This window comes from Ogataea angusta (genome assembly GCF_019207475.1).
Source record: "Ogataea angusta isolate 61-244 chromosome Unknown 61-244_NODE_8_length_553539_cov_90.782090, whole genome shotgun sequence".
NCBI classification, from domain to species: domain Eukaryota; kingdom Fungi; phylum Ascomycota; class Pichiomycetes; order Pichiales; family Pichiaceae; genus Ogataea; species Ogataea angusta.
This window is the reverse complement of record NW_025065222.1, coordinates 135,125-159,252: the sequence shown is the minus strand read 5'-3', so window position 1 is coordinate 159,252 and position 24,128 is coordinate 135,125. Positions and strand designations below refer to the sequence as shown.

Sequence of the window (24,128 nt, the reverse complement as noted above, 5' to 3'; positions counted from 1 at the left end):
GAAACAAAACGGTATCGCAGCAATAGCAGACCTTTTGCCAACACTTTGACCGCAATGGCGCCGTTGACTCCGCAACCGAAGCGGGAGCAGATCCACGAGCAGAGATCCAGAAACGACTATGGGGGCATGTCTCAGTTCACACCTCCAAAATCCTCAGAAAAAAGACATCCAGACGCCCTCAACGTTATCCATGAAGACGAGTCACTATTCTCAGAGCTCATGATTCCCATCAGCGGAAGCGACGACGAAGACCAAGAAGAATGGGTCGATAGAATCCTCAAACAGCAAACTCAGGAGATACCTTCGTGCGACTTGCTGGCAGACTCCCTCGTGAGCGGGAGCAGTCCCACTCTTCCAGAAGAGTCTCCGGTGGCTACCGTTGACATGAAAGACCTCGACCACCTGACTGCTGCTGTGGATCGCCAGGATGACATGCTGCGCATCTTTGGTGTCCTACGTGACGGACTTCGCGAATACAACTACCAGCTTGCTAACGCCGGGCCGGAAAGCGTTGTTATGGTGCGCTCTGATTTTCTTATCAACTATGGCAAGAACGTCGGATGCAGTCTGCGCACAAAGATGATCAATGATTACTTGACGATGGCTAGGAACGATGAAGAGCTCCTCAACTACGGACTATCGCATCAACTGGCAGACGTGACTATTTTGGAGGAAATTCGGAACCTGGTCCGCGAAAGCGACCGCAAGCGAAAGCTCTACAATAAAAGAAAGAACATGGCGATGGAGAGCAAACGTCCTGTATTGAGTTCTACTCCTGAACTCGGTGGCAGTCCGGCAGAAAGTGTGGATAAGAAAAAGAAGAGCCGGTCTGGAAAATCTAAAGGTTTGAGCGTCGAAAAAATCCAAATAGGATACTATGGCAATAATCATCTGAGCGCAGTTGCCGATTTGGACCAGATCCTGAAGGTCGAAGAAGACGAAAAGTATATCACGGACCTTCGCAACAAGAACAGCTTTTTGAGAGCATGCATTGATGGAATCTACTCGCCTGATTTAGTGGTTGACCATTCCTTACTGTACACTAAGGTGCCATTGAACTTGAACCCTGATATGAGCATTGATTTGGAATCTGACAGGGCCGTGGCTTACGCTGAAAACACACTTTGGGTGGCTTCCCATCTGGCTCCAAACGCAGTTTCGAGCGAGAAATTCTCCAGACTTTTACAAATGCGGGTCATTGTGAAAGTCTACGATTGTGACCAACTGGTCCTAAAGCGCACCGAGCCAGTCACTGGCCATTTGCTTTCCGACAACGCCCACATGAAAATCAACCTGCCTCTGAACGCCAGATACTGGTCCAGTCTGATCAACGAGTACTCGAACGGCTCTATCGACGGCTCTAAATTCGAGAATATCCATATCACCCACACGATGTACTTCGACGAGGAGCCAGACATTGTGAAAACTGGCAAAGACGTTCCTATTCATTCGCTGATTTGGGAGTTTTTGCGGAACAACCAGATCAACTATCTGCCACATTCCGTGAGTGTGCAGAAGAAAACGGATCCACGAAGGCCGCTCACAATCAACAGCGTGAGGTCCAACTCATTTTGCGAGCCTGGTCGGGTCGCAAACAGAGGCCATAAAAGAACCAGATCGAGATCACTCACCGATTTGACCACTCTTCGTCCACAAATGCAACCACCGCCAATGTTTCAACAGATTGTGCCAAAACCACAGCCGTTGCAAGACATCACTGTTAGTTCCGCTCCGGCTATCCAGACACGTTTTGCGATCAATGATCCAAAAAACATTCAACGGTATCATATGCATTTGCAAGCTGCACAGATCAGGGCGCATCAATCTCAGCAGATTGCATTGCAACAACAACAACAAATGTACAACAGTTTCTATGGCGTTGGGTCGGAGGTCCAGTTTGTTCCTCAAGAATTCCAGTACCCACAATCGCACAATAGCTCGGATGACTCGATTTCGTCCAACTCTTCCATCGATCACACGCATGCCTCGTTCTCGGGCTCGGCCCAAACTACGAAAAGCTCGGTGAGCGGCTCTACAGGCGTCACTCCACGATTGAAGGAGTTCCAATTCGAAGTCACCACTATACCTCCGCCCCAGGAGGCAGAATTTGGCTCTGGAAATCAAAGCTCACCTACTTCGTCGACCATCTCTGCCCATTCCAACGATGGACATGAGAGCTCGAAAAAGAAGGGCAACACCGCCACCCAGCCGTACTTGCCCGGCATGGGCTCCATCAACCTGAATGTTGGTGATGCCAGAGCCAGCGAGCTGGATTGGAAGTTTTACTACTACAACCCTTAAGGACAATATATATTCTGTACTCGTTACCCGGAATGTAATATTCAAAAAAATATTTGTTCATCGGTTTGTCCATGTCTGTGTCTAAAGGAGTGTGGTCAAAGTTTGTGAAGCGGTCGCCAACTTTGGCGTTGCGCAACAAGGCTCTTCGGACTGCCTTGCTGAGCCCAGATCTTCCGTCTGGCCCGGTCTCCTTGAAGTCTAAAGCCAGCAAAAGGAAATACCAATCGATCGAAGGTCTTGACCAAATCTACCCGCTAGCATACGAGGTTTTGGAGAAACGCAGCGAGGACATCTACTCCAAAATCGAAAGCCTCGACAAGAACAGTCCAACCTACGCCGAGCAAAAGGAGGAACTCGAAATCGCGGCTGAAAAATTCAATCCTGAAGTGGTGTATATGGCAGAGTACATGAAAAATAGCCTCGATAGAACCCAGCCCGTTTTCAGACACTACTTGAAAAAAACATGGGAGGGCTACTCCAAGATGCTGCTTATGCAGAGACTTGAGACTTTGGCTGTCATCCCAGACACGCTTCCTACTCTGGAGCCGAAAGTTGAGGTCAAGCTCAAGTTCCCACACAATAATCAGGATAGATGGATAGAACCGGGAACGTTACTTTCATCAAATGTTACCAAGATGCCACCTTCGCTCGAAGTCATTGAGTTCAAAGAGAGCACCGGTGACCTGTACACGGTCTTGATGGTCGATCCGGACACTCCAGACCTCGCTCAAGACAGCTACTCTACCACCCTTCTGTGGGGGGTGAAAGATGTCAAGCTTTCCAACACCGACTCCATGATTGACGCCAAGAAACTGATGCAAAACGAAGACTGCGAGTTTGTTGAGTACCTGCCCCCAGTTTGTGAGAAAAACACTGGAAAGCATAGAATTGCATTTTGGGTGTTCAGACAGGACGGCCCGCTAGAAAATGCTCCTAAAGGGCTCAGAAGAGAGTTTTTCAAGATCAGACAGTTTGTGGAGGACAACAAGCTCACGCCGGTTGGAGCGCATGTCATCCGTACGTTGTGGGACAGAAACACAGAAAACGTGAGAAAAATGTATGGTCTTCCTGAAGGACGTGTTTTCACTAGGGAGCGTGTGCCGTACTTGAAGAATTGATGGATCTGTATATACTAGCTTTATTTTACAAATAATGCACTCAAAGTAATTTTTCAGTAAATTTTCTTCGTCGCGTCGATGTCTGAGCCATGTGAACGTAGAAAGCAACTGCGCGACCTGAACCAGAAAGCATGGGGTGGCGAGCTGCTTGTCGTGGACTCCCCTGACACCTCTTTGAAAAGTAACATGGCTGTGCTCAAGAAACTAAGTTCGGCTATCACCACCGAAACACAGAATTCTTTAATAGACTCGATCAAGAGAGTTTCACTTGAGAAATACCTGGACGAGCTGATCCCTGCAACAGCAGACGGGCTTCTTTCTTTGAAAAAGAAGGACACGGCAGCTGCCGTAGAGGTGCTCTCCGTGCTGCATCAGCGATTTGGGTCTCGTTTTACTACAAAATTGGCACTATATTTTTTCCGTTCAGTTGAAGATTTCAAAGAGCCGGAGCATCTGCCCGTCTTGGGCACTCTGCTGAGATTGTATTGTGAGATGTACTTGGTTGATCTTATTCGCGTGGATGATAGTGTCGAAAAATGCAAGCTGCCACGGTATTTGGTGAAATCGGATAGGCCTCTTCTCCTAGCCTACATTTCACAGCTACTCTCTCGACACGCTAATAACACAAAACTACTCTCCATTGTATCAGGATTTGTCAAGAAGTTTGATGATGTGCTTCTTCGTGAGAACGAGTTCTTGAACTCGTCAGAAAGACTGTCATTGATCAAGCTTTTCACCAAATATAGTGAACATATATGCAAAGTGACCGAAAACACACATCAAGAGATCTCCAGTTTGGAGAACCAGGTCAATGAGATCTCGAGAAAAACCAGTAAAGTGCCTGAATCGCTCGAATTCGATCTCAAGGAGAAGAAAGACGAGTTTGTCAAACTGGAAGCTTACTCAGAGTTTGCACATGAAGTCTTTTCCATTGAAAAACCCTCGCTGGCTCGGGAGACGGAATCGACTGTCAAGATCACGGCTATCCCCGGACTTTCAGAGTCCAATCGCTGGGAGAGTGAGGAGCAACGCAAATTCTACGAGGAGGTACCGGATATCTCTGAAATGGTGGATCCGAGCCTGCTTTTGAGAAGGGAGCCGGACATAGAAGAAAACAGGGCTCCTAAAGATGCACTTTCCACGTTTGTCGAGGAGTTGGACGCTGCCACTACTGCAGAGGAGGTGGACGATAAAGCTCGTGAATTTTGGCAACAGGAAATGTACACTAAATCTGCCGAAAGTCGTCTGTATCGCCACGCGTGCTCTCAGGGCATCAACTCCAAAGCCTTTGCGAGGTTTCTGTGCATCAATCGCAATGTGCTCAACTCTTTAATTCAGAAAATAGAAAACAAAGCTGATGCGGCTTTGAAAGATCAGTCGATGATATCGCATAAAGATTACAACATGGTCAGGCTATATTGCGAAATGGCTAACTTCAACCTGGTTCCGGCTACCAAGTTTTTGCATGTGCTGAGATCACTCGTGGTAAATGTTGGGGAGGGAGCTGGTTTGGACTTGTTGACACTGTTCTTCGATTATTCCAAATTTACAATTCTCTATCGACCGGAGTTTTCCGTGGCCGTGAACAACATAATTCATCTTTTTCAAAGCGTCACAAGTAGATTACAAGGAGATCGACAAAAGGCCGCTCAGGCCTTTCTCTCGTCGCTTGCTGTTGCTGAAGAAAATGTGAAAGTCGAAACTGCGAGACCCAAACTGCAATTTCTCGATTATGTGCTGAAACGGGCTCTGCAAAATCAGGTCTTCTTTCCTGCGCTTCTCGAATTCGAGTGGGACGCGGAATCGTATTCCAAGATCGTGGACTTCTTTACCCATCCAGAAACGATAACCTACGACGAGGTCCCTGCTCTTGTCTCCATGCTTAAATATTTAGGCGAGCGTGATCCAGTTCTAGTTGCCGTTGTGGTCGACGGCCTGATTGAGGAGTTTCAGTCCGGATTCGAGCTAGACGATTTCCGTCAAAATAGAAAGAGAATGGCGGTAGCAAGCTACCTGGCGCAACTCGCCGTCAAAAGGCTGATAACGGCAGCACTCTTTCGCACTTTGGTCAAATACGCGATTTTCGAATCTGTCCACGGCGATCCATCAAACTGGTTCTGGGCAAAGATGGTGTGCCTGTTTTTCGAAATCTCAAAGAAACATATGTCGTTGGAGTTGATGCTTTTTGACTATCATCTATTGCTTCAAGGTGAACCGCCCCTTGACCTGCGCCTGCGAGTAATTAAGTGTTTTGAGTCACGCGGCGTAGCACGCGCAAACAGCGTTGCTGAGGCAGCTAAGAGGATCAGTGAAATCAGCAAGGCCGCCCGTCAAATGCCTGAATCTGAACCTGATGATGATGAAGAGACGGACCAGGGGGCTGATGAGGTCTCAGACTCAGAGGCTACAGAAGATACCGATGATTCTGAGACAGAAGACGAATCTGACGAAGACGATGACACTGAATCTGAGCTGGACGAGAACATGATCAACGTACAGCTCGAGAGGAGCATCCAATCAGAATTTGACAGTATGCTGGCCGCAAGTTTGAAGACCTCCAGCTCGACGAACGCAAGGCCTCGTGTACGCCAGCCAGTCGGCGCCGTTGTTCGTAAGGAACAGACGGAAAACGGAGCCAACAAGTTTACGTTTTTAACGAAATCGGGAAACAAGATCGCGGCCCGAAAGATCGAAGTTCCCGACCATGTGGACTTTGTTGCCGAGCAACTGTCCAACGCAGAGCTGTGGGAGCAAGAGCGCGACAGGATCAAGGACTTTGTGCTCAATCAGCACGAATAGATCTGTTCTGGTGTACGGGTGTATACTAGTTAAGAAAAAAGATATACAAAATTTAGCTTTTCTGCGGCACGGCAGGCAGCTCATAACCTTGGACAAGTTTTTCCAAAGTTTTATTGGTGAAATAATAGAGGGGAAAACAAATAGACCATGTCCACATTAAACGTGAGTATCGGTGCTCCGTCTGCGCAGCTAACCTTTAGGTCCTTAGATATTCCTCATTGGCCGCCGGCATTGTGTACGGAGCTTACCACACCTACACCTTGAAGATCGAAGGTGAGAAGAAACAAGAATTGTACGATTACCAGCAAAAGCTGAAATTGGTGGAGGCTGCCAAGGCCGAATATAGAAAGCTGAACCCACCTAAGCAAGCCGCTTCTACCGAGGCCGTGAACCTCGATGATCCAGAATTTGATTTCGGGAAATTTATTCTGGGTGCTGTTGAGAAACTAGGTAGCTGAAAAATATAGTATAAAAAGTGTACGAATTTTTTGAAAATCTTAGCATGTTGATCTATAATACTAAAGTGGCGTCCTACGGCCCCAGATTCGCCTCTAGGTTGACGGTATCCGCTCGTTTAGGAAGACGGTGTTTTACCAACGACTCGTATACGTTCAGAAACTTCCAAAGTGGGCACACGATTGCTAAACATTTTGAGACCGCTGGTCATGGATACCTGATGTCTGTGGCCTTTGAGCCGAAAGATCGCCTCAAAGACAAAAATCACCCTGACGACGGGCTCATTTCCAAGTACCGAAAGAAGGTCCAGACCAATACCGTGTACGATTCGCCCACGGGGGAAGATAATTATGTGATGGCATATAATGACTCCAAGGTGCTGGCTGGCGTTTTGGACGGGGTTGGTGGCTGGTCTGAACAAGGGTTCGATTCCAGTGCTATCAGCCGCGAGCTATCCACCCATGTGACAATGGAATTTTTGCATGAGGATCACCTGACTCCGCTCGAGATTCTGGACAAGGCATACATCAAAATGAAGCAGGACGGTTCTGTTGAGGTTGGCTCCACGACCATCTGTTTTGGCATCATCGATGCCGAAACAAATAAGCTACATGCTGTTAATTTGGGCGACTCCTGGTTTGGAGTCTTTAGGAAGCAAGACTCGCGATTCAAGTGCGTTTTGGAGTCCAAAGAGCAGACATATTCGTTCAACGCCCCCTACCAGTTATCTGTGATCCCGCAAGAGTTTTTGGACATTGCCAAACGGAAGGGCTCAAAATACTTAATGAACCTGCCCCAAGACGCAGACGAGTACGAGTTCCAGCTCGAGTCAGGAGACGTGGTGATGTTCACCACCGACGGTTTAATTGACAATGTCGTCATCAATGACGTGGCGCTGTATTTGGATGACTATTTCGCGGCAGATCAGATAGGGGAAATGAACACGAACCTTGTTCGGAACGTCAAAGAGCTGAGTCTGAATAGCAACTTCAAAAGCGTGTTTTCGCAGCGACTAAGCGATATTACTGGCCAAGATTACATTGGAGGCAAGCCAGATGACATCACCAGCGTGGTAGTCTATGTCCAGTAAGGAACACTCAGGCCCGTTTACGCACTAAATACTAATACAACACCGCGCGATCTTATTTATCAAACTTCATCGGGCTCAAAACAGCCAATTGGTGACTTGACCCTCAACGTGTACTCGCACTTCTCCGGCTCGGTAACGGCAACGATGGTGTCCTTTTCGCAGCATTCCAGCAGAACAGTGGCCTTTCTCACTGGACCGTTCCAGCATTTGTCTCCATGTTCGTAGATCAGCTTGAGCTGCTGCTTTTCTTCGTCAAACTCGGTTCGTTCAAAACGGCCGATTCTCACCGCATGGCCATTGCGGTCGATTTGCTCCACTTTTTCCACAAAGCACAGTCTATAATCATAATCGCCGATTTTGTCCACGATACAATCGTCCATAGCCATAAGAATCTGGTGTGGCCCATAATCTTTGTTCAGCCGCTCCTCCTTAGTCTGCTGATCCCTTCTTAGCCGTTTCAGCTCTTCCTCGATTTCCTTCTTCCGCTTTTCTGACTCTCTCGTTGACGGGATCTTTTGGTGTCTCTTTGACACGCCCAAGAATGAATTCACCATGGCCTTGAAAGTGGACTTGAAGTCAAAGAGCTCGTTTTCGTCCTCATCTTCACGGCCGGCCAGCTTCCGGATCTCTGCTTCTGAGTCTTTCAGCTGGCTCTGCAAATTTGCAAATAGAGTTTCCACCTCACTGGCCTGATCAGTACCCTTTTCGTCCTTGGTCAAACCTTGATTGACAGAATACTCCTGGAATGCTTGAGCTGCAGCTTTCACGGCAGGGTCATTGAAGTTGTGGTTGTACTCGTTGCTCATAGTTTCCAGAATCTCTTCCAAGTTTCTGAGATTGTGTCGTTTGCTGTTGAGTTGCTGGAGTTTTTCGGAGATCTGCAAAGATAGCCTCTCCAGACTTGAGTCCAGCTGCTCAAACACTGAAATAATGGCGCTTTCCTTTTCTGTAGGAGCCTGAAGTTGGTTGAGACCATAAAGTTCCTGCTCGAGTTTCTCGATCTCAGAAGACAGCTGTGTGATTTCGTACCTCAACTTGGTCTGCTGCTTGTGTGCTTTATGCTGAATTTTAGCCTTCTTGGCTAATCCCTTAGCAATCGCCGCGTTCCGTGCCGCTGTTTCTTCGTCCCACGCTTTCTTCATTTGTGCGCATCTTGAAGGACATTTTCCATCAGGCTCGTCTGAACCATCGCAACAGAGATCGTAGTCGCAGGTTCCATCATTCACTCTGTAAGAAGGTAGGTAATTTGGCTTGAACCCTTCGTTGGCGCAGTAGAACTGGCCTAGGCTGCAGGCAGAGGTCCCTGGCTCGTCGGAGCCATCTGGACAGTCACAGTAATCGTCATTAATTCTGTCGAAGGAGATCTTGATCTCTGGATTGCCCAGACATGCCCAAAGACCGTCATCGTCAGGCTGGTAAAGTGATTGTCTATCTGGCTCGACGCCGCGTATCCAATTTGCGGCAGCGCAGCAGCAGAGTAAAAAAAATGCAAGCATCACTAAAGAAGTGACCAAACAATTAATTCTGAACTATAAAGTGACTATTTTATTGAAAAAGAATAGAATTCAGCTCCTCATTAAAGGACAGCGAGATTTAGTCCGCGAAATTAGAGCTTCACTCTAGATATAAACAGTCGGTTGGTTACCGCTGAGGGTGCGTGAACCCGGGATGGCCTGAGTAGTGCGAGTATGCCAGGGACCGGGACATATAATGAGGCGCATACGGAGGAGGATTTCCAACGTATGGCTGATATAATAGTACAGGCGACCGCTGAACGTGCGGCGACGGGTGTGAGTGGTGTCTGACCATGGGGAACGCGGTCTGAGGTGGAGACCTGGGCATCATGGCAGCACTCAAAGGAGGAGGGGGCATCGGAGAGTTCATGACAGGGGGTAACGTGCCCGACGTCGGGGACCGCATGATCTCTCCATGCTCTATCTGGAGCTCTTGCGGCTTTGGCTGTGACATGTATCTGTACCGTCGGGCCCCGTACGGGACTTGTTCGTATCCTGCGCACACTTTTTTCGATTTCTCGCAATTGAAACAGAATGGCTTGCGCTCGTCACACTTAATCCGTCGCCTGCGGCATGTGAGACAGCCGGTCCTTGTCCGCTTGCGTACCACGCGTTTGCGTTTATCTCTGCTCTCTGATGAGCTATCAGGTGACTGTTCGCGCTTGTCTAACATTGGATCGTACCCCGACTGGCTCGTCTCAGGCGAATAGGTGGGAAAAGACTGATGCCGTTGCTGGGGTGCGGCGTAATAGGCGTTGAGCGGATCGTATTGCGGAGGGTAAACTTCTTGGCATGGTAAAGAAGCCGCATGGGGGCGTGGTTGAGGAGGCACGGGTGCACTCAATATAGACGATAGAGGCGGCAACTGGACTTCCGGCTTGATTTGTGAGTCGGGGATGGAAGGCTGGCGTGAATTGCGGCGACTGAAAGGGTCCTGGTACACAGTGTGTTCCAATGGATAGCGGCTTGAGAACGTTTGCGGCACTGGTGGTGGGAACGGCAACGAATCTTGACTGTTTCTGGAAGGACTGGTGATGGATGCCGTGAGGTTTGAAATTGAGGGTAGCTTAACGGATGATGTGCCTGAGGATTCAGGGGTCTGCCCTATACTCGAATTCTCTCGATTGAGTACGGAAGCCATAATTGACGGAGAGGGGCCAGAAACAATAACTGAGTTGAGAGCTGAAACTATCGTGGGTTCAATAAGACCGAAGTATGAGCATTAGCTGGTATAATCTATTCCTTGGTGTTATAAAGAGCAGAAGAGTATTAAAATCTACCCAAATCTCATTTCTCTTCCGGATTCTGACAGTAGACGCAAAAAGAAAAAAAGAACTACTGCAAAGTCCAAAATAATACAAGTACATCAGGAAACCCAGCCGCCTGGAAGTGCAGAAGTCCATATAGCAGTTTGCAGATTCCGCATATCGGGCCTACTGGATTTGGAACGGAGGTGCACCGATTGCAGATCCATTGCGTAAAAATGCAGGTGTATCAATCGGCAATTGTTTTACCGGTCGAATATTTCAAATTTGCGACAGAAAATTGCAAACAAACCTCTTCGCACCGCAACTTGGCACACATACAAGCCGAACTTCCGACGGGGCAATTTTGCAAGGGCGCAATGGCATTCATCTTTAAACGGAGACGAGCAAGGACCATTGTCTAGGTCCCCGAGGAAAATCCATGCGAGGTAGCCATCTAATTCTTTTGAGTTTATTATTGCACCATCTACACGCCTTAACGAGCTCTTGATGCCGTATTCGAAGGGTGTGAACATAAAATCTCCGACTTCTCATGCAGATACGGCGTGCAGTAATAGTTATCGTCTGTTGTATTTGTTCGCATGGCCCGAAAACACGCTGTCTTGTATTTGTGTGCATACTCTACAATATTACGTAAAGGGGAAGATCACCGCCCGCTGGCTACACTTGTGACATGGCTGCATCTTAGATTATACCTTTTGAAGAACGATCTGCGCTTATTCACATTTGATGCCATTTTTATTGTCTGAGCTCATCATGCATATTATTTTTAGGACACGCATGAACGCTTGCGATTGTCGGTTAACATTTAGGCCCCTGTTTGTAACTGTGTTACCGAGTATTTTCCGCGGCTTCTGTCATAGACAAGTCCCAAGTGTAAAATTGTTGGGGATTACGTGCAAATTGCATTTTCGAAGATCTTCCGGACAATGCGAATCCTTTGGAGGCGACACAGTTTAGTGTCAAATGTAGATGTCCGCCTTAATCGAAAATCCTAATTTGGGCACCAGTGCATCCAGCATCGATAAAGTTTGAATTGGCGCACTCTTTGACCATTTTTTATGAAAACGAAATTCGGGCTTGTCGCTAAAAGCTGAACACTTCTCAAGTCAAAACATTGAGACATTACACGAAAAAGAAATTCCGGTTTTTGAGAGGCTGCTTCACTTCGTATCACTTTTAGGTTTGACCGGATTCAAAATCCAGTCGCCAACAATTATTTCAGCGCATGCTATGCCTTATTCGCTGGCCTAGAAAATAATAGATTTCCAGCTTTTTCACAATAGAAGTGAGTGTTCTATTTTTTCCCGCATTTTTGACAAGAGAGTTACCCTTTTAACTTGCATTTGAATGCAAAAAAATTGCTCTCGGCGAGAATCGAACACGCGATCTTCAGATTATGAGACTGACGCCTTAACCGACTGGGCCACGAGAGCTTATTCGTAGTAGCTTTTACGGTTCGTGTATATATGTCTCAGGAGGGGGTCAGTGTTGAATATCCATATAAAATGGATAAATGCTTTCCCCATAGACACGTGTGTTTTACGATGCTGATATATGGTTTATAGTTGGAAGTAGGTATGGCTCACTAAATAACTGCTTATTTATTTTTGATAACCTCTCTCTCAACAAGTAAGGCGTCCTGGGTTGGTTGAACCGTGTCTGGGTTTTCTGGAGGATCTTGAGCGCCAGCGTTCCATTCTTCCAATTCAAGTTGATGCTCTCTCTCGATAGCATACTTCACAGCCTCCAGAACATTATCACAGGTGTACTTTGGCTGGTACTTTGGAACTGTTCCCTCCTGGTAGACACCGGTCTTGACCAAAATCGAGTGCCATGACTCGTCGTGAGAGTTTGCGAAACGAATGTCAGACTCTGGAGTGTCACCAACAAAGTACACAGTCGATGCTGGGGGCAAATCCAAGGTCAGTTGCGAAAGTTTTTGGATGGTCAATCCTTCATCCTCATCATCGGAATCGTCAGAGTCCGACTCGCTGAAAACTCCCCTCTTGGCTTCTGTTTTCTGCTTTCCGTCCTTTTGTTTCTCTTCCTTTTTCTTTTCATCTGCTTTCTGGGCAGGCGTTTTGAAGCTGAGAGCTTCTTCTTCATCTTCCTCTTCTTCTTCGCCATCCTCTCCCGAAAACTCAGAGGCGACGGCAGAAGTGATCTCTTCGACGTGCTCTTCTAACACGTCTTGTCTCCAGTTCTTCAAAACCTTTTCTGCAAATTTGAAGGTGCCACGTTGTGGTTTGCCGAATCTGGTGACTTTGAGCTCCTTTCCGGTATGTTCTCTATAAAGAGCGGCAATGGAAACTTGCAGCGCACCCATACCATACCGAGAAAGCTTATAGTTGGTTGCCCAGATGAAGTCTGAGTGAGCAAAGTAGATCGAAGGTCCCTCCTCAAACGTCTCACTGACCGTTCCCATGACTCCGTTCTTGGACATCAGAAGCTCCAGAATGATCTGCTGGTCAGCAGCCCAGTTTCTAGAGTCTGCAAAGACCAAAATCGCATCGATCTTGGTTTTCGAGAAATCGACATCTTTCTTGCACACTTTCTTGTCTTCTTCGGTCAATGTGTAATAAGGTGTCACGCTTGGATTCCAGTACATCACATCTAATGGGATGTACACGTTCTTGAAACCATAGCCCTCGGCAACTTTACGGCACTTGTCGCCGACACCACCAACCACAAGCACGTTGTTGTAAACGGCAACAAGGTCCTTCATTGGTGTGTGACCCTGAATGATCTGGTCCTCGGTGATCTCAACTCCCAATCTCTCGCTCAATTCCTTAGCACGCTCACTTTCTGGTCTTCCTCCACCATTGGTGACAAAAATGTAAGGAACTTTGATATTGTATTTGTTCTCACCGTTCAACATCTTTATAGCCTCTCTTGCATATGGGATGGTTTCGGGTCCTTTCACGATGACACCGTCAATATCAAATGCGAACGCATACGATGCAACACGGAAATGGTCCACGATGTGGGTTTTATACCGGACAGGGTGTCCGTCAGAGCCCAAAGACGACATAGATAGACGAGAATGCGATTTGCCCAAACTAACCTTCGAACCTGTCTTCTTGAGGCTGACGTTGCTGTTTCCGTTGTTCAGCTTCGACAGAGCGGCAAGAGAAGGCGACCTCATCGATCCTGCCCACTGATCTGACAAAGACAGCGAGGAGACCCTTTTTTTACGTGCCGCAGGCGTCATGCTATCGATTCCGTCGTTGTTCAGATACGACTGGAAAGAGGGACTAGCGACGTTGGCAGTCTTGGCAGTTTCTGCATTCGTAGGGGCGTTCTGTATATTCAAATTTTGCGATTCCATTATATTGATATCCTATAACTGGTAAATGGGGACTTTATATACTGGCAGTAACATGACAGAAGATTAATGACGTAACACACAACTTCCTTTTGTGTCGCGCACGACCCTCTATTGGCTGTTTCGTCCTTTAAAAACCCATCGCAATATTTTCCGGCACATTCTAAAGGACAATACACGGCTAAGTGGCGTAAGCAGGTGCTTGAACGTGCAAATTAGGAAGTTGATAATAGCAAGGTCCGGAACGCTCTGGACGTATTTTAGCTATCATACAGTAAACCTGCTCCATCGTTGCGCTGCTCTCCTCCCGGAACCATGAAGCGCAGATCGTTTGTGCATCTTTACAAACCTAGCAACTCGCTTAAGAAAATTAGTCCGATTGTTATGCTGCAATTAATAAAATGTAGAATTTAATTGTTGTCCTTATCAAAGAATTAAGTAACAGCTAGTCAGTGTGTTTCGCACTGATTGTCTTGTACATCTTCTAATAACAAGAAGTCGACCGCCTTGATTTCTTTGTGACCTCTTCCTTTAACCTGTTGCTAGGTTGTAGTCCCTCAGTTGCACTTCCCATGCGTCACGCCGGTTTTTAGAGCTCCCTCCCGAAACAACTCTGTACCACGATAGAGCAGCTCTTTCTGTTGGAGAAGCAGGCGGAAAGGATAATAGCACTGTGTTTTGTAGTTATAGAACTACAACCTCCCCTTCTACAGTTCAGTCATCCAATCACCCTGCGTAAATCAAATCGTCCTGCTAGATACTGGTGCATTTCTTACATCCGTTACAGATGTTTTGCTATTCTGACGTCATCACGACAATATGTCTACGCAACTAGATTTTTGGAGGTGCATCACAGGAGACGATTGGTGAAGACCCCGCCAGAAGTCCTGCATAACTGTATATTTCACTGCCTTTTGCTGAGATTCAAAGCTTCCAAGGAGCCTCAATAGAAGACTCGCAAACGGAGCAAATTTATCGTAGTGCTTCACTCGATTATGCCAAGCGTTTTGTCTGGTCCTATTACTAGCTCAGCCAGACAAGGAGCATCTTAGTCAATTCACAGATCTTGGGAGTCTGTGATCATTTTCAAAGACTCCACTTGTTCTAACGACCTAAAAACTCACATTCATCTGCCGTTCATCCTACTTGTGGCATCAATAATGCTGGCGCAAGGAACATGAAATGAAGTACATTTGACGACGAGTAATAATCTTTTTCTACACTTGCATCGCCGTGGTAGCAATACTTGTCCAAATCAACACCCCGTGCCCGGAAATCTCGCCCACTATTAACACCCCAAATAGAACACTATTGCGTGTCCACATGTCTTTTAATTAACTCATACCAGCCGACTTCAACCGCTGCAAGGACTTGATTGCTATTCTAAATTCACAAGCCCTAAAAATTCGGTTTTGACATTGACGTAATTTAAAAAATGCCGGAAATTATTAATCTGCGTAGCAAATAAACTACACAGGTATTGGCAAGATACCTTGAATTTGTCTTGCATGCTATTGTATTATTGAACTTAGCCCATCTATATGTAACCTACTCATTAATGTGTCATAAATAAGGACCAGATATGTTGACAATCTGGTCTGTTCCCACGGTGTTCTCACCCTGGAAATAAGTTTTGAAAGATTCCATCTTGCCGTTCACGCTCTCGCTCACTGCATTGATCATTCCCGTGGGTCCATCGTATATGATGGAATCTGCGTCATTGATCCAGTCCCGTGACTCCAGCAGATCCGTAGTACTGTCGTCCTGCAACATCTTGGCTCGCTCGCTCGAGATAATCCCGGAAACATTTTCCGTGTTCAAAGTAGGCTTGCTATATTCCTTCGCAGCCTGATCGTGCTGCTTACTCAGTATGTTGTCCAGCTTTTCGTCCTCATCCTCCTGATCGTCGTCCACTTCTGGATTAGGGTCCCATTTGTACTTGTAAAGGTCCTCACCAGCAACGCACGCCGAGGAGAAATGATTTTCCACTAGATGGTCTATAACTTGCCAGCCGTATGCGTTAGCAAAACGTCTCCGGACAACTATGTTGTTATGAGCATCTGGTTCCAGATTCACCAGCACTTTACGCCAAGTCATGCCGTTGTGCCATCTTCTTGCAATTTTTTCTTCTAACACTCGTTGTCGTTTCAGAGGATCTAGAGTCTGCAACAAGCTTGTAGTTCGCAGAGGTGTACGAGGTATAACGACTGGTGTGTACACTTTGTCATGAATTATGACGTCTGGACGCGAGTTGGGGTCGGTGAGGTATTTGAGTGGAGGCAGAGGGGGAAGCAGCACTTTTTTAATGCTCTCAATCACGGAGGACTTGGGCAGCGGATAAAATTGCTCCAAATCGTCGTGGACCGTGTCGCTCGGCACCGACGAGTCGCTAGTCTGATACCGCTGGTACCGTTTGGCTTTGTGTTGATGTTGCGAGCTGGGCGCACACAGCGAAATTAGCGTTTGAATTGGCGAAAGAAGCTTGGCCTTTACGGAAGTCATCATATCGCGGTCCTGCTGCTCGACGTTGTCTGGGATTTCCCCAACTTCTGAGTTGCCTGCGGTGTAGTTTTTGGTTGAACCTGACTGCGTTTCGTACACTTTGGATAGAGCCTTCCAGTCCAGATACAGCAAAGCAGAGGTCCGCAGCGGTACGATTCCATCGTGTATTGCGTTTGCGTAGAGCGTACGACGCTTGAAGCGACGAAGGATTTTCCGTGTAGATTCGGAAGGAAGTAACATCAAAAGAGGGTTTAAACCTTGCAACCCCAAATCCTGGCCTGTTTTCCCCACGATTCCAAAACTCAACGCCATCTTCACATATGCCGGATTTTCGTTGGAGATGCCAAGAAACGGAGACGCGAGTGCTATGAAATTCTCGGGCTGTATCTTTTGGAAGAACTCTGGATAATTATGGTCGAGGTAAGCTATGGCAAATGTCTGCACAAGGCCTCCTAACGAATGGCCGATAAATGAAATCCTGGCAATTTCGGCCGTCGGCGCAACCTCATGGACTAAATACTCGGCCAGTCGTCTTCCCAGATACTTGACACCTCGTTCTGTTTTGCACACGTTGCGGGTGTAGCCTCTGATTATAACCTTTTCTCCCGTTTTCTCGGCCTCTTTCTCGATCTGCTCCTTCAAATAGAACATGTCGGCGGAGACATTCGAGTGGAGTCCGTGTGTGAGAACCACCAGGTGCACATTTGGCTGCGATGTGTTTTTATTCCACAGCTGTTCTGTGTTGAAGTGTTCCACCTCCAGCTGCGGCGAGAACTTGCCAAACGCGTCTCCAAAGTTGTGTCTGTGTAGTCTGTCGCGGTCGAGACCGATCATAAGCTCGAAATGGACCTCTGAGCTTGAGCTGAAGATCATCTGGCTGATCACGTCTATAATCCACACGTACTCGTCCTTTATGGTATGCAGCGACAATTCGGCGGTTAGACTTTGTCCAGCAGACAAGTTGGGGTCGTAAACTGGCTGGTCCGCCGTGATGAAACACTGGCGACGGTGGGAGTATTCCTGGGGTCTAATGTCGCAATACAAAATATAGGGACCTGTGAGGTAGGCGGCACGCAAGGGAAGCATCTCGACATTCTTGATTTTGGCGTAGAGCGCAGCCGGCCGGTCCGTGCCCTCAGGGCAGTACCTGACAATGAAGCGATTGACCTCGCCGATCCGCACAGATTGGTGACTGCGGAACAGAAGAGAATCCAGCATTATTGTAGGAAGATTGCACGGCCACACGAAATGCGCAAAAATGTCAAACTGATTAGAGCGCACCGCCACACACCGCTACCGGCCCGATGTGTACAAAAAATTTTTCAAAATGACTAACCCGGGGAAAGAACTAAATATTTGAGCACGAATTTACAAAGCTTCCTTTAGTCATGTTGAGAACATCTTGTAAAAACACACCCGCGATCCGCATGATTGCGCTCAGAGGCGCCCGTGCAGCCCGTGCTGTGCGATACAAGTCCTCGTCTGCGTCCGTGTTTGTGGATTCACGGCCTACCCCTGCTCCTGCTTTCAACACTTCTGATCGAAAGGGCCCTTCGCCCCTCTCGTCCGCTCCCCAGATGGACGACTCTTTTATTGGGCTCACAGGCGGGCAGATCTTCCACGAGATGATGCAAAGACACAACGTGGACACTATTTTTGGATATCCAGGAGGTGCCATCTTGCCAGTGTACGATGCCATCTACAACTCTGATAAGTTCAACTTTGTTCTTCCGCGCCACGAGCAAGGCGCAGGGCACATGGCCGAGGGTTACGCCAGAGCCGTGGGGAAACCTGGTGTCGTCTTGGTGACATCTGGTCCTGGTGCCACTAATGTCATCACCCCTATGGCAGATGCTCTAGCAGACGGTGTGCCGATGGTGGTGTTCACCGGCCAGGTGCCTACGTCCGCTATCGGAACAGACGCTTTCCAGGAGGCCGACATTGTCGGTATCTCGAGATCCTGCACCAAGTGGAACGTTATGGTGAAGAACGTTGCGGAGCTGCCAAGACGTATTAATGAGGCGTTCGAGATCGCCACCAGCGGTCGTCCGGGCCCTGTTCTCGTGGACCTGCCCAAGGACGTGACCGCAGCCATCTTGAAGGAGGCCATCCCAATCAGCTCGACTCTTCCGTCCAGCACACTGAACAAGATCACACATGCTGCTGCCACCGAGTTCACCAACCAATGTATTCAGCGCGCTGCCGCTCTGGTTAACAAGGCCAAGAAACCTATTCTTTACGTCGGTGCGGGCATCCTCAACTCGGAGGATGGTCCAAAGAGGCTCAAGGAGCTTGCCGACAAAGCGCAAATTCCCGTGACCACCACCATCCAAGCCCTGGGAGCATTCGACCAGGAAGACGAAAAATCTCTCGACATGCTGGGCATGCACGGTTCCGCCGTCGCAAACAGCGCTATCCAAAAGGCCGACCTGATCATCGCTCTGGGAGCAAGGTTCGACGACAGAGTCACCGGAAACGTGGCCAAGTTCGCGCCAGAGGCCAGACTGGCTGCCCAGGAAAACCGTGGTGGTATCATCCATTTCGAGATCTCTCCAAAGAACATCAACAAGGTTGTCGAGGCTACGGAGGCCATCGAAGGCGACGTGACGGAGAACCTTGAGCTTTTCAATCAATTAGTGCATCCTGTGGCCTCTCGTCCGGAGTGGTTCGACCAGATCAGGGCATGGAAGGAAAAATACCCTTATGCCTACCAGACGGAGACCCCAGGCTCCAAAATCAAGCCACAGACTCTCATGAGAGAGATCTCGAAACAGGCCCATGCCACCGGCCGTGACATCGTCGTCACCACCGGTGTCGGCCAGCACCAGATGTGGGCCGCTCAACATTTCACGTGGAGGAAGCCTCGTTCCTTCATCACCTCTGGTGGTTTGGGAACCATGGGATACGGATTGCCTGCCGCTATCGGTGCACAGATCGCTAAGCCAGACTCTTTGGTTATCGACATCGACGGTGATGCATCGTTCAATATGACCCTTACCGAGCTTTCGTCGGCCGTGCAGGCCAACGCCCCAGTCAAGATTGTTGTCCTCAATAACGAAGAGCAAGGAATGGTGACCCAATGGCAATCGTTGTTCTACGACTACAGATACGCACACACACACCAGAGCAATCCCGACTTTGTGAAATTGGGCGAGGCTATGGGCGTGAAGTCCTTCAGAATCGAGGACCAGTCTGAGATGGTTGATGGCGTGAAGAAGATGATCGAATATAACGACGGTCCAATCCTCATGGAGGTCGTCGTCGAGAAAAAGGTGTCTGTTCTACCAATGGTGCCTGGAGGTTGCGCTTTGGACGAGTTTATTGTGTTCGACCCAGAAGTCGAGGCACAGAGAGACGAGCTCAGGAAGCAGAGAACTGGCGGAAAACATTGAGTATTTATAAGAGCATGTTACAAGTACTATATCGTAGGCCGTTTTTAGCTCTTCTTGAAGAACTTGCCAAAACTCTTAAGATTTTCGCCAATGTCTATCTTGTTGTCGTTCATGCTGAATGTCTTGGCAATGTTTTTCTCGAAATGATCGCGAGTGTTGAGAAGTGACTGTTTGTCGATTCTGAAATTCGAGTTCGGGCTGTTGAAAAACCCAGCCAGGGCCATGTTTGGCGACGAGACCACTCCCTCAGGAGCATCTTCGAGCTTCAGTGTCTCGAGGAAGCTGTTGCTCTCAGGCAACGTTTCTTCCGTTGTTTCATAGTGACGAAGCTGGGTCTTGAATTGGTCGAGATATCTGTGCCTGTCCTTATCATACGTTGCGTCGTTGGTCAGCAGGCCTTTGAGCTTGAGAACCTTGACAAAATTGTTGAAATTCGAATCAGCCACAATTGTGAAGTAGCTGGACATGAAGTCGCTCATGGGCGATGTAGAAACCATAAGAATCTTCAGGATGGTGTTGACGTTGGACACTTTGGTGTTGATGTTTTTTGAGAAGCTGTTTGAAGATATGATCTTGACTGGTTCTGGAGATAGGCTAGGCAGGTCGAGCAGAAAAGATTTCAGTGACTGGAGATCAAACACAAACTGCTCAGCCATAATTTCTGTGATTGGCCGCAGCTTCACAATATTAAGCCATAGCTCGCTTAAAACAAGCTCCACTGATTTATCCAGGTAGTTGCGGATGTACAAGACTCGGTTGAAGTTGGGGAATACTAAAGAACAGTTCTCTTTGATCACACTTTTCACGGAACTCATATAACGCGATTCCCCGGTAACTTCTGAGACGGTCTTCCAGTTATAGTTCAACATTTCACGCCAAGAGTGGTGAAGATCATTTTCCATCTTGACGAACAATAAATTGATACAATTGTTGATCAAATTGAGGTAACTGTTTCTTGCTTTCTCAAAATCCATTTTCTGAGCAAGCGTTGGTGGACTTACCAGCATTGCAAGCTTTTCTTCCAGCTGCGACACTGTGATAGAGCAATAGTCTGCAGTATTGAGTACCAGACATATAATAGCCGTGCCCTCAGCCTGTTCAGTCTCCGATCCTGACGATAACCGTTTAGAGTCAGGAACCAGCGGCTCCAAAATAGTCTGACGGTATTTTAGCAAATACTCGGAGAACACGGTGGAAAGTTTGACCAACGATTCGCCTTGGGAGAGCTTAGACAGCTGTGCAAGGATTTGTCTGTAAAGTCTAAACAGATCAGCAGCGGATTCTAACACGTTGACATTCGTACCACCTGTTTCCACTCCAGATTTCTTGAGCATTGACTCTGGGTTCATAAATTCAATAAACTTGTTATTGATCACAGTTCTCTGATGTTCTATCCATATATTCAGATAAGGCTCAAATACGTCGGAGATAGACCCTTCAAAGCTTTGTTTGAATTTCTTGCTAATGAAAGCTTCAAAATCAAGCGTTTCTCCTAGTGCGTTCAACAACAAATTGACATCCACTTTGCTTCCAGTGAGACGTGTTTCTTTCTCTGTCGTTTCATTCAGATCCTTGCGTGTGATTTTACAGAAGTGGCTTGTTAGCTCCTGAGGCATCTTCCAGCTTTCTGGGAATACGTTTGCGTGGTGTTTCTCAAAATTAGTGAGGATCTGTCTGAAAAACATGAATCTTCGTTTGAGGTTGTCTAAAGACCCTGCTTCCTCCGTGGCTTTGAAGATACTGGTGATCTCCTTGAGCGTTGTGACAGTATACCAGTTGGTCAATTTGTCGCGATATGGACGGCCTAAAAGCTCCAGCAGCTCACAGGCACTCACCAGTTGAGGATTATGTAGCTCTTCCATTATCTCGCGCTCGAAATCAGCAAAGATCTCGTCTATAATTCTATTTTTCAGAGAGCTGATCTTCTTGTTAAGCGTGTTGATCTCGTCAATGCTTTTGTATGACTGGAAGTGGTTCATTAGCTCCACTACCACGCTGAAAAGTTGTTTGATTTGTAGATAGTCCTTCACAGGATTTGTCGTATCGCTCAAGAAAGATTCGAGGTTTTCGTATGCGGTCACTAGCATCTGCAGTCGTTTCATTATCGTCATGGTGAGTGTCAAATTTTTCTTTGCGTTATCCAACGATTTGATACTCGCGGTCATCCTGTTGATAGTGCTTCCAGTGGCTTCTGCGGAGATTTTTGTATCCTTGACGTCTGCAATCAGGCTTGCCAATTCCTCATCCACTGCACCCAGCGCGTCCTGCCCGTCGCTGGCGTTCAGCATAGCCTCATTATATTGCGATTGACGCGCCTGGATGTCTTGATCAATCTGCAATTTGTACACATTGATATATGCTAGCAAGGTGTCCAGCTGAGCCAGGCTTGCTGGTGTTGGAAACAGCTCATAGATATCCAGCAGTGGATCGTAATTATCGGCCAGGATCGAGTTGTCCTCGCTCGCTCGGGTCGATCCGGCCTCAATTAGCCGATCTTTAAACGACTTGCCGGACATAATAATGAACTTTTTCCTTCTGAGTTTTTCTTGTTTTTTTTCCATTTTTTCATCATGTCGCTGAGAATGCCTAGCCAGCCTAACGCTGGCCTCTTCAAACAGGGATACCAGACACATGCCAGCACGGACGGTGCCATCAACAGAAACATTCAGGCCTGCAGAGAGCTCAGCAATATGATTTCCACGTCGATTGGACCTTGTGGCAAGAACAAAATTATCGTGAACAGACTCGAGAAGGTGTCGATCACAAACGATGCTGCCACTATGATCAGAGAGCTCGAAGTGGTGCATCCAGCAGTCAAAGTGATGATCATGTCCTCCGAACAACAAGAGGAAGAGATGGGTGACAACACAAACTACGTGTTGGTGTTGGCGGGCGAGTTATTACATCTGGCAGAAAAACTCGTGGTTTTGGGCTTGACACCAACGGAAATCATTCAAGGGTACAATCTTGCCAACAAGTTTGCCTTGAAAGAGTTGGAAAATTTGGTTATCGATCAAATTTCGGACCTGAACTCAAAAGATGAATTATTGAAGATCATCCAGCCAGTGATCGCGTCGAAGCAGTACGGAAATGAAAAGAAGATCAGCAATCTTGTTGCAGACGCAATCATCAATGTGATTCCAAAAAACAACCCAAGACTTTTCAACGTGGACTCGATTAGAGTGGTGAAGATTATGGGTGCTTCCTTGAACAGCTCTTTCGTCCTGAAAGGAATGGTTTTCCCAAGAGAACCAGAGTCTCAGGTGAAAAAGATTAGCACGCCATCCAAGGTTGCTATATACACGTGCCCAATAGACATATCGACAACAGAGACGAAGGGAACTGTGCTGCTGCACAACGCCGACGAGATGCTCGGTTTCAGCAAAGGTGAAGAAGACCAGCTAGATCAGCTAGTCAAGGAGATCTACAATTCAGGAGTTCGTGTTGTTGTTGCGGGCGCTGGAGTGGGAGAGCTTGCACTGCACTATTTGGACAGGTACGGAATTCTGGTGCTCAAAGTGCCGTCCAAGTTTGATTTGAGAAGAATTGCCAGAGTCTGCGGTGGAACTCCTTTGGCAAGATTAGGTGCTCCAATGCCAGAGGAAATGGGAACCGTGGATGTCGTGGAAACCAAAGAGATTGGTGGTGATAGGGTCACCATTTTCCGCCAGGATAAGGAATCGTCTCTCACGGCGTCGATCGTCGTTAGAGGTGCTACGAAAAACAACCTGGAAGATATCGAAAGGGCCATTGATGACGGTGTTGCTGTTGTCAAGGCAGTCTTGAAGGACCCCAGACTACTTCCAGGAGCAGGTTCTGTCGAGGCCGAGCTGGTGAAACGAATCACTACTTACGGAGAGAAGACCCCAGGATTGATGCAGCTTGGTATCAAGAAGTTTGCCGAGGCCTTTGAGTTCCTGCCACGTATCTTGTGCGAAACGTCTGGGCTTGATGCTTCTGAAGTTCTGCCAAGACTTTACGCTTCTCACGATGAAAACGATGCTAACTCGTTGAAGTACGGAATTGATATCGAGGCAGAATCTTCAGGAGAGTCTCTTTTGGACGTTAAAGAGCACAAGATATACGACTCTCTCATCTGCAAGAGAAACGCTATAAACTTGGCTACTGAGGCTGTGTGTACCGTTTTGAGTGTGGACCAGATCATTGTTGCTAAGCGGGCCGGAGGTCCTGCCATGCCTCAGCAACCAAAACCAGGTAATTGGGACCAGGCTGATTAGTACTATATACCTTAAATCTGAGAAAAAAAAAATAAAAAAAATATAATGATATGAAGGTGGGTAGTGAGTCAGTGAAATACTAACAATCAGGTGGAAGTTGCGCGAGAGAAACTTCTATCAAACTT

General features: G+C 47.4%; 12 protein-coding genes across 12 annotated transcripts; 7 read left to right on the top strand and 5 right to left on the bottom strand.

Moving 5' to 3' along the window:
- Positions 1-54: 54 nt before the first annotated feature.
- Positions 55-2,301, top strand: KL928_003932 (uncharacterized protein; the record flags this gene model as incomplete). Its single annotated transcript, XM_043204574.1, has 1 exon — positions 55-2,301. One exon carries the CDS (start codon positions 55-57, stop codon positions 2,299-2,301), a length of 2,247 nt encoding a protein of 748 aa, XP_043058626.1.
- Positions 2,302-2,372: 71 nt separating this feature from the next.
- On the top strand, positions 2,373-3,419 carry KL928_003931 (uncharacterized protein; the record flags this gene model as incomplete). The annotated part of the gene is made up of 1 exon (XM_043204573.1): positions 2,373-3,419. One exon carries the CDS (start codon positions 2,373-2,375, stop codon positions 3,417-3,419), a length of 1,047 nt encoding a protein of 348 aa, XP_043058625.1.
- Positions 3,420-3,497: 78 nt separating this feature from the next.
- On the top strand, positions 3,498-6,218 carry KL928_003930 (uncharacterized protein; the record flags this gene model as incomplete). Its single annotated transcript, XM_043204572.1, has 1 exon — positions 3,498-6,218. The coding sequence occupies one exon, from the start codon at positions 3,498-3,500 to the stop codon at positions 6,216-6,218; it is 2,721 nt and encodes a 906-aa protein (XP_043058624.1).
- A 147-nt stretch (positions 6,219-6,365) lies between these two features.
- KL928_003929 (uncharacterized protein) lies at positions 6,366-6,676 on the top strand (the record flags this gene model as incomplete). Its single annotated transcript, XM_043204570.1, has 2 exons — positions 6,366-6,384; positions 6,462-6,676. 2 exons carry the CDS (start codon positions 6,366-6,368, stop codon positions 6,674-6,676), a joined length of 234 nt encoding a protein of 77 aa, XP_043058623.1.
- A 44-nt stretch (positions 6,677-6,720) lies between these two features.
- Positions 6,721-7,764, top strand: KL928_003928 (uncharacterized protein; the record flags this gene model as incomplete). The annotated part of the gene is made up of 1 exon (XM_043204569.1): positions 6,721-7,764. The coding sequence occupies one exon, from the start codon at positions 6,721-6,723 to the stop codon at positions 7,762-7,764; it is 1,044 nt and encodes a 347-aa protein (XP_043058622.1).
- Positions 7,765-7,823: 59 nt separating this feature from the next.
- KL928_003927 (uncharacterized protein) lies at positions 7,824-9,260 on the bottom strand (the record flags this gene model as incomplete). The annotated part of the gene is made up of 1 exon (XM_043204568.1): positions 7,824-9,260. One exon carries the CDS (start codon positions 9,258-9,260, stop codon positions 7,824-7,826), a length of 1,437 nt encoding a protein of 478 aa, XP_043058621.1.
- Positions 9,261-9,405: 145 nt separating this feature from the next.
- KL928_003926 (uncharacterized protein) lies at positions 9,406-10,419 on the bottom strand (the record flags this gene model as incomplete). Its single annotated transcript, XM_043204567.1, has 1 exon — positions 9,406-10,419. One exon carries the CDS (start codon positions 10,417-10,419, stop codon positions 9,406-9,408), a length of 1,014 nt encoding a protein of 337 aa, XP_043058620.1.
- A 1,724-nt stretch (positions 10,420-12,143) lies between these two features.
- KL928_003925 (uncharacterized protein) lies at positions 12,144-13,874 on the bottom strand (the record flags this gene model as incomplete). Its single annotated transcript, XM_043204566.1, has 1 exon — positions 12,144-13,874. The coding sequence occupies one exon, from the start codon at positions 13,872-13,874 to the stop codon at positions 12,144-12,146; it is 1,731 nt and encodes a 576-aa protein (XP_043058619.1).
- A 1,560-nt stretch (positions 13,875-15,434) lies between these two features.
- KL928_003924 (uncharacterized protein) lies at positions 15,435-17,591 on the bottom strand (the record flags this gene model as incomplete). Its single annotated transcript, XM_043204565.1, has 1 exon — positions 15,435-17,591. The coding sequence occupies one exon, from the start codon at positions 17,589-17,591 to the stop codon at positions 15,435-15,437; it is 2,157 nt and encodes a 718-aa protein (XP_043058618.1).
- A 209-nt stretch (positions 17,592-17,800) lies between these two features.
- On the top strand, positions 17,801-19,765 carry KL928_003923 (uncharacterized protein; the record flags this gene model as incomplete). Its single annotated transcript, XM_043204564.1, has 1 exon — positions 17,801-19,765. One exon carries the CDS (start codon positions 17,801-17,803, stop codon positions 19,763-19,765), a length of 1,965 nt encoding a protein of 654 aa, XP_043058617.1.
- A 44-nt stretch (positions 19,766-19,809) lies between these two features.
- Positions 19,810-22,281, bottom strand: KL928_003922 (uncharacterized protein; the record flags this gene model as incomplete). The annotated part of the gene is made up of 1 exon (XM_043204563.1): positions 19,810-22,281. The coding sequence occupies one exon, from the start codon at positions 22,279-22,281 to the stop codon at positions 19,810-19,812; it is 2,472 nt and encodes an 823-aa protein (XP_043058616.1).
- A 54-nt stretch (positions 22,282-22,335) lies between these two features.
- On the top strand, positions 22,336-24,003 carry KL928_003921 (uncharacterized protein; the record flags this gene model as incomplete). Its single annotated transcript, XM_043204562.1, has 1 exon — positions 22,336-24,003. One exon carries the CDS (start codon positions 22,336-22,338, stop codon positions 24,001-24,003), a length of 1,668 nt encoding a protein of 555 aa, XP_043058615.1.
- Positions 24,004-24,128: the final 125 nt, after the last annotated feature.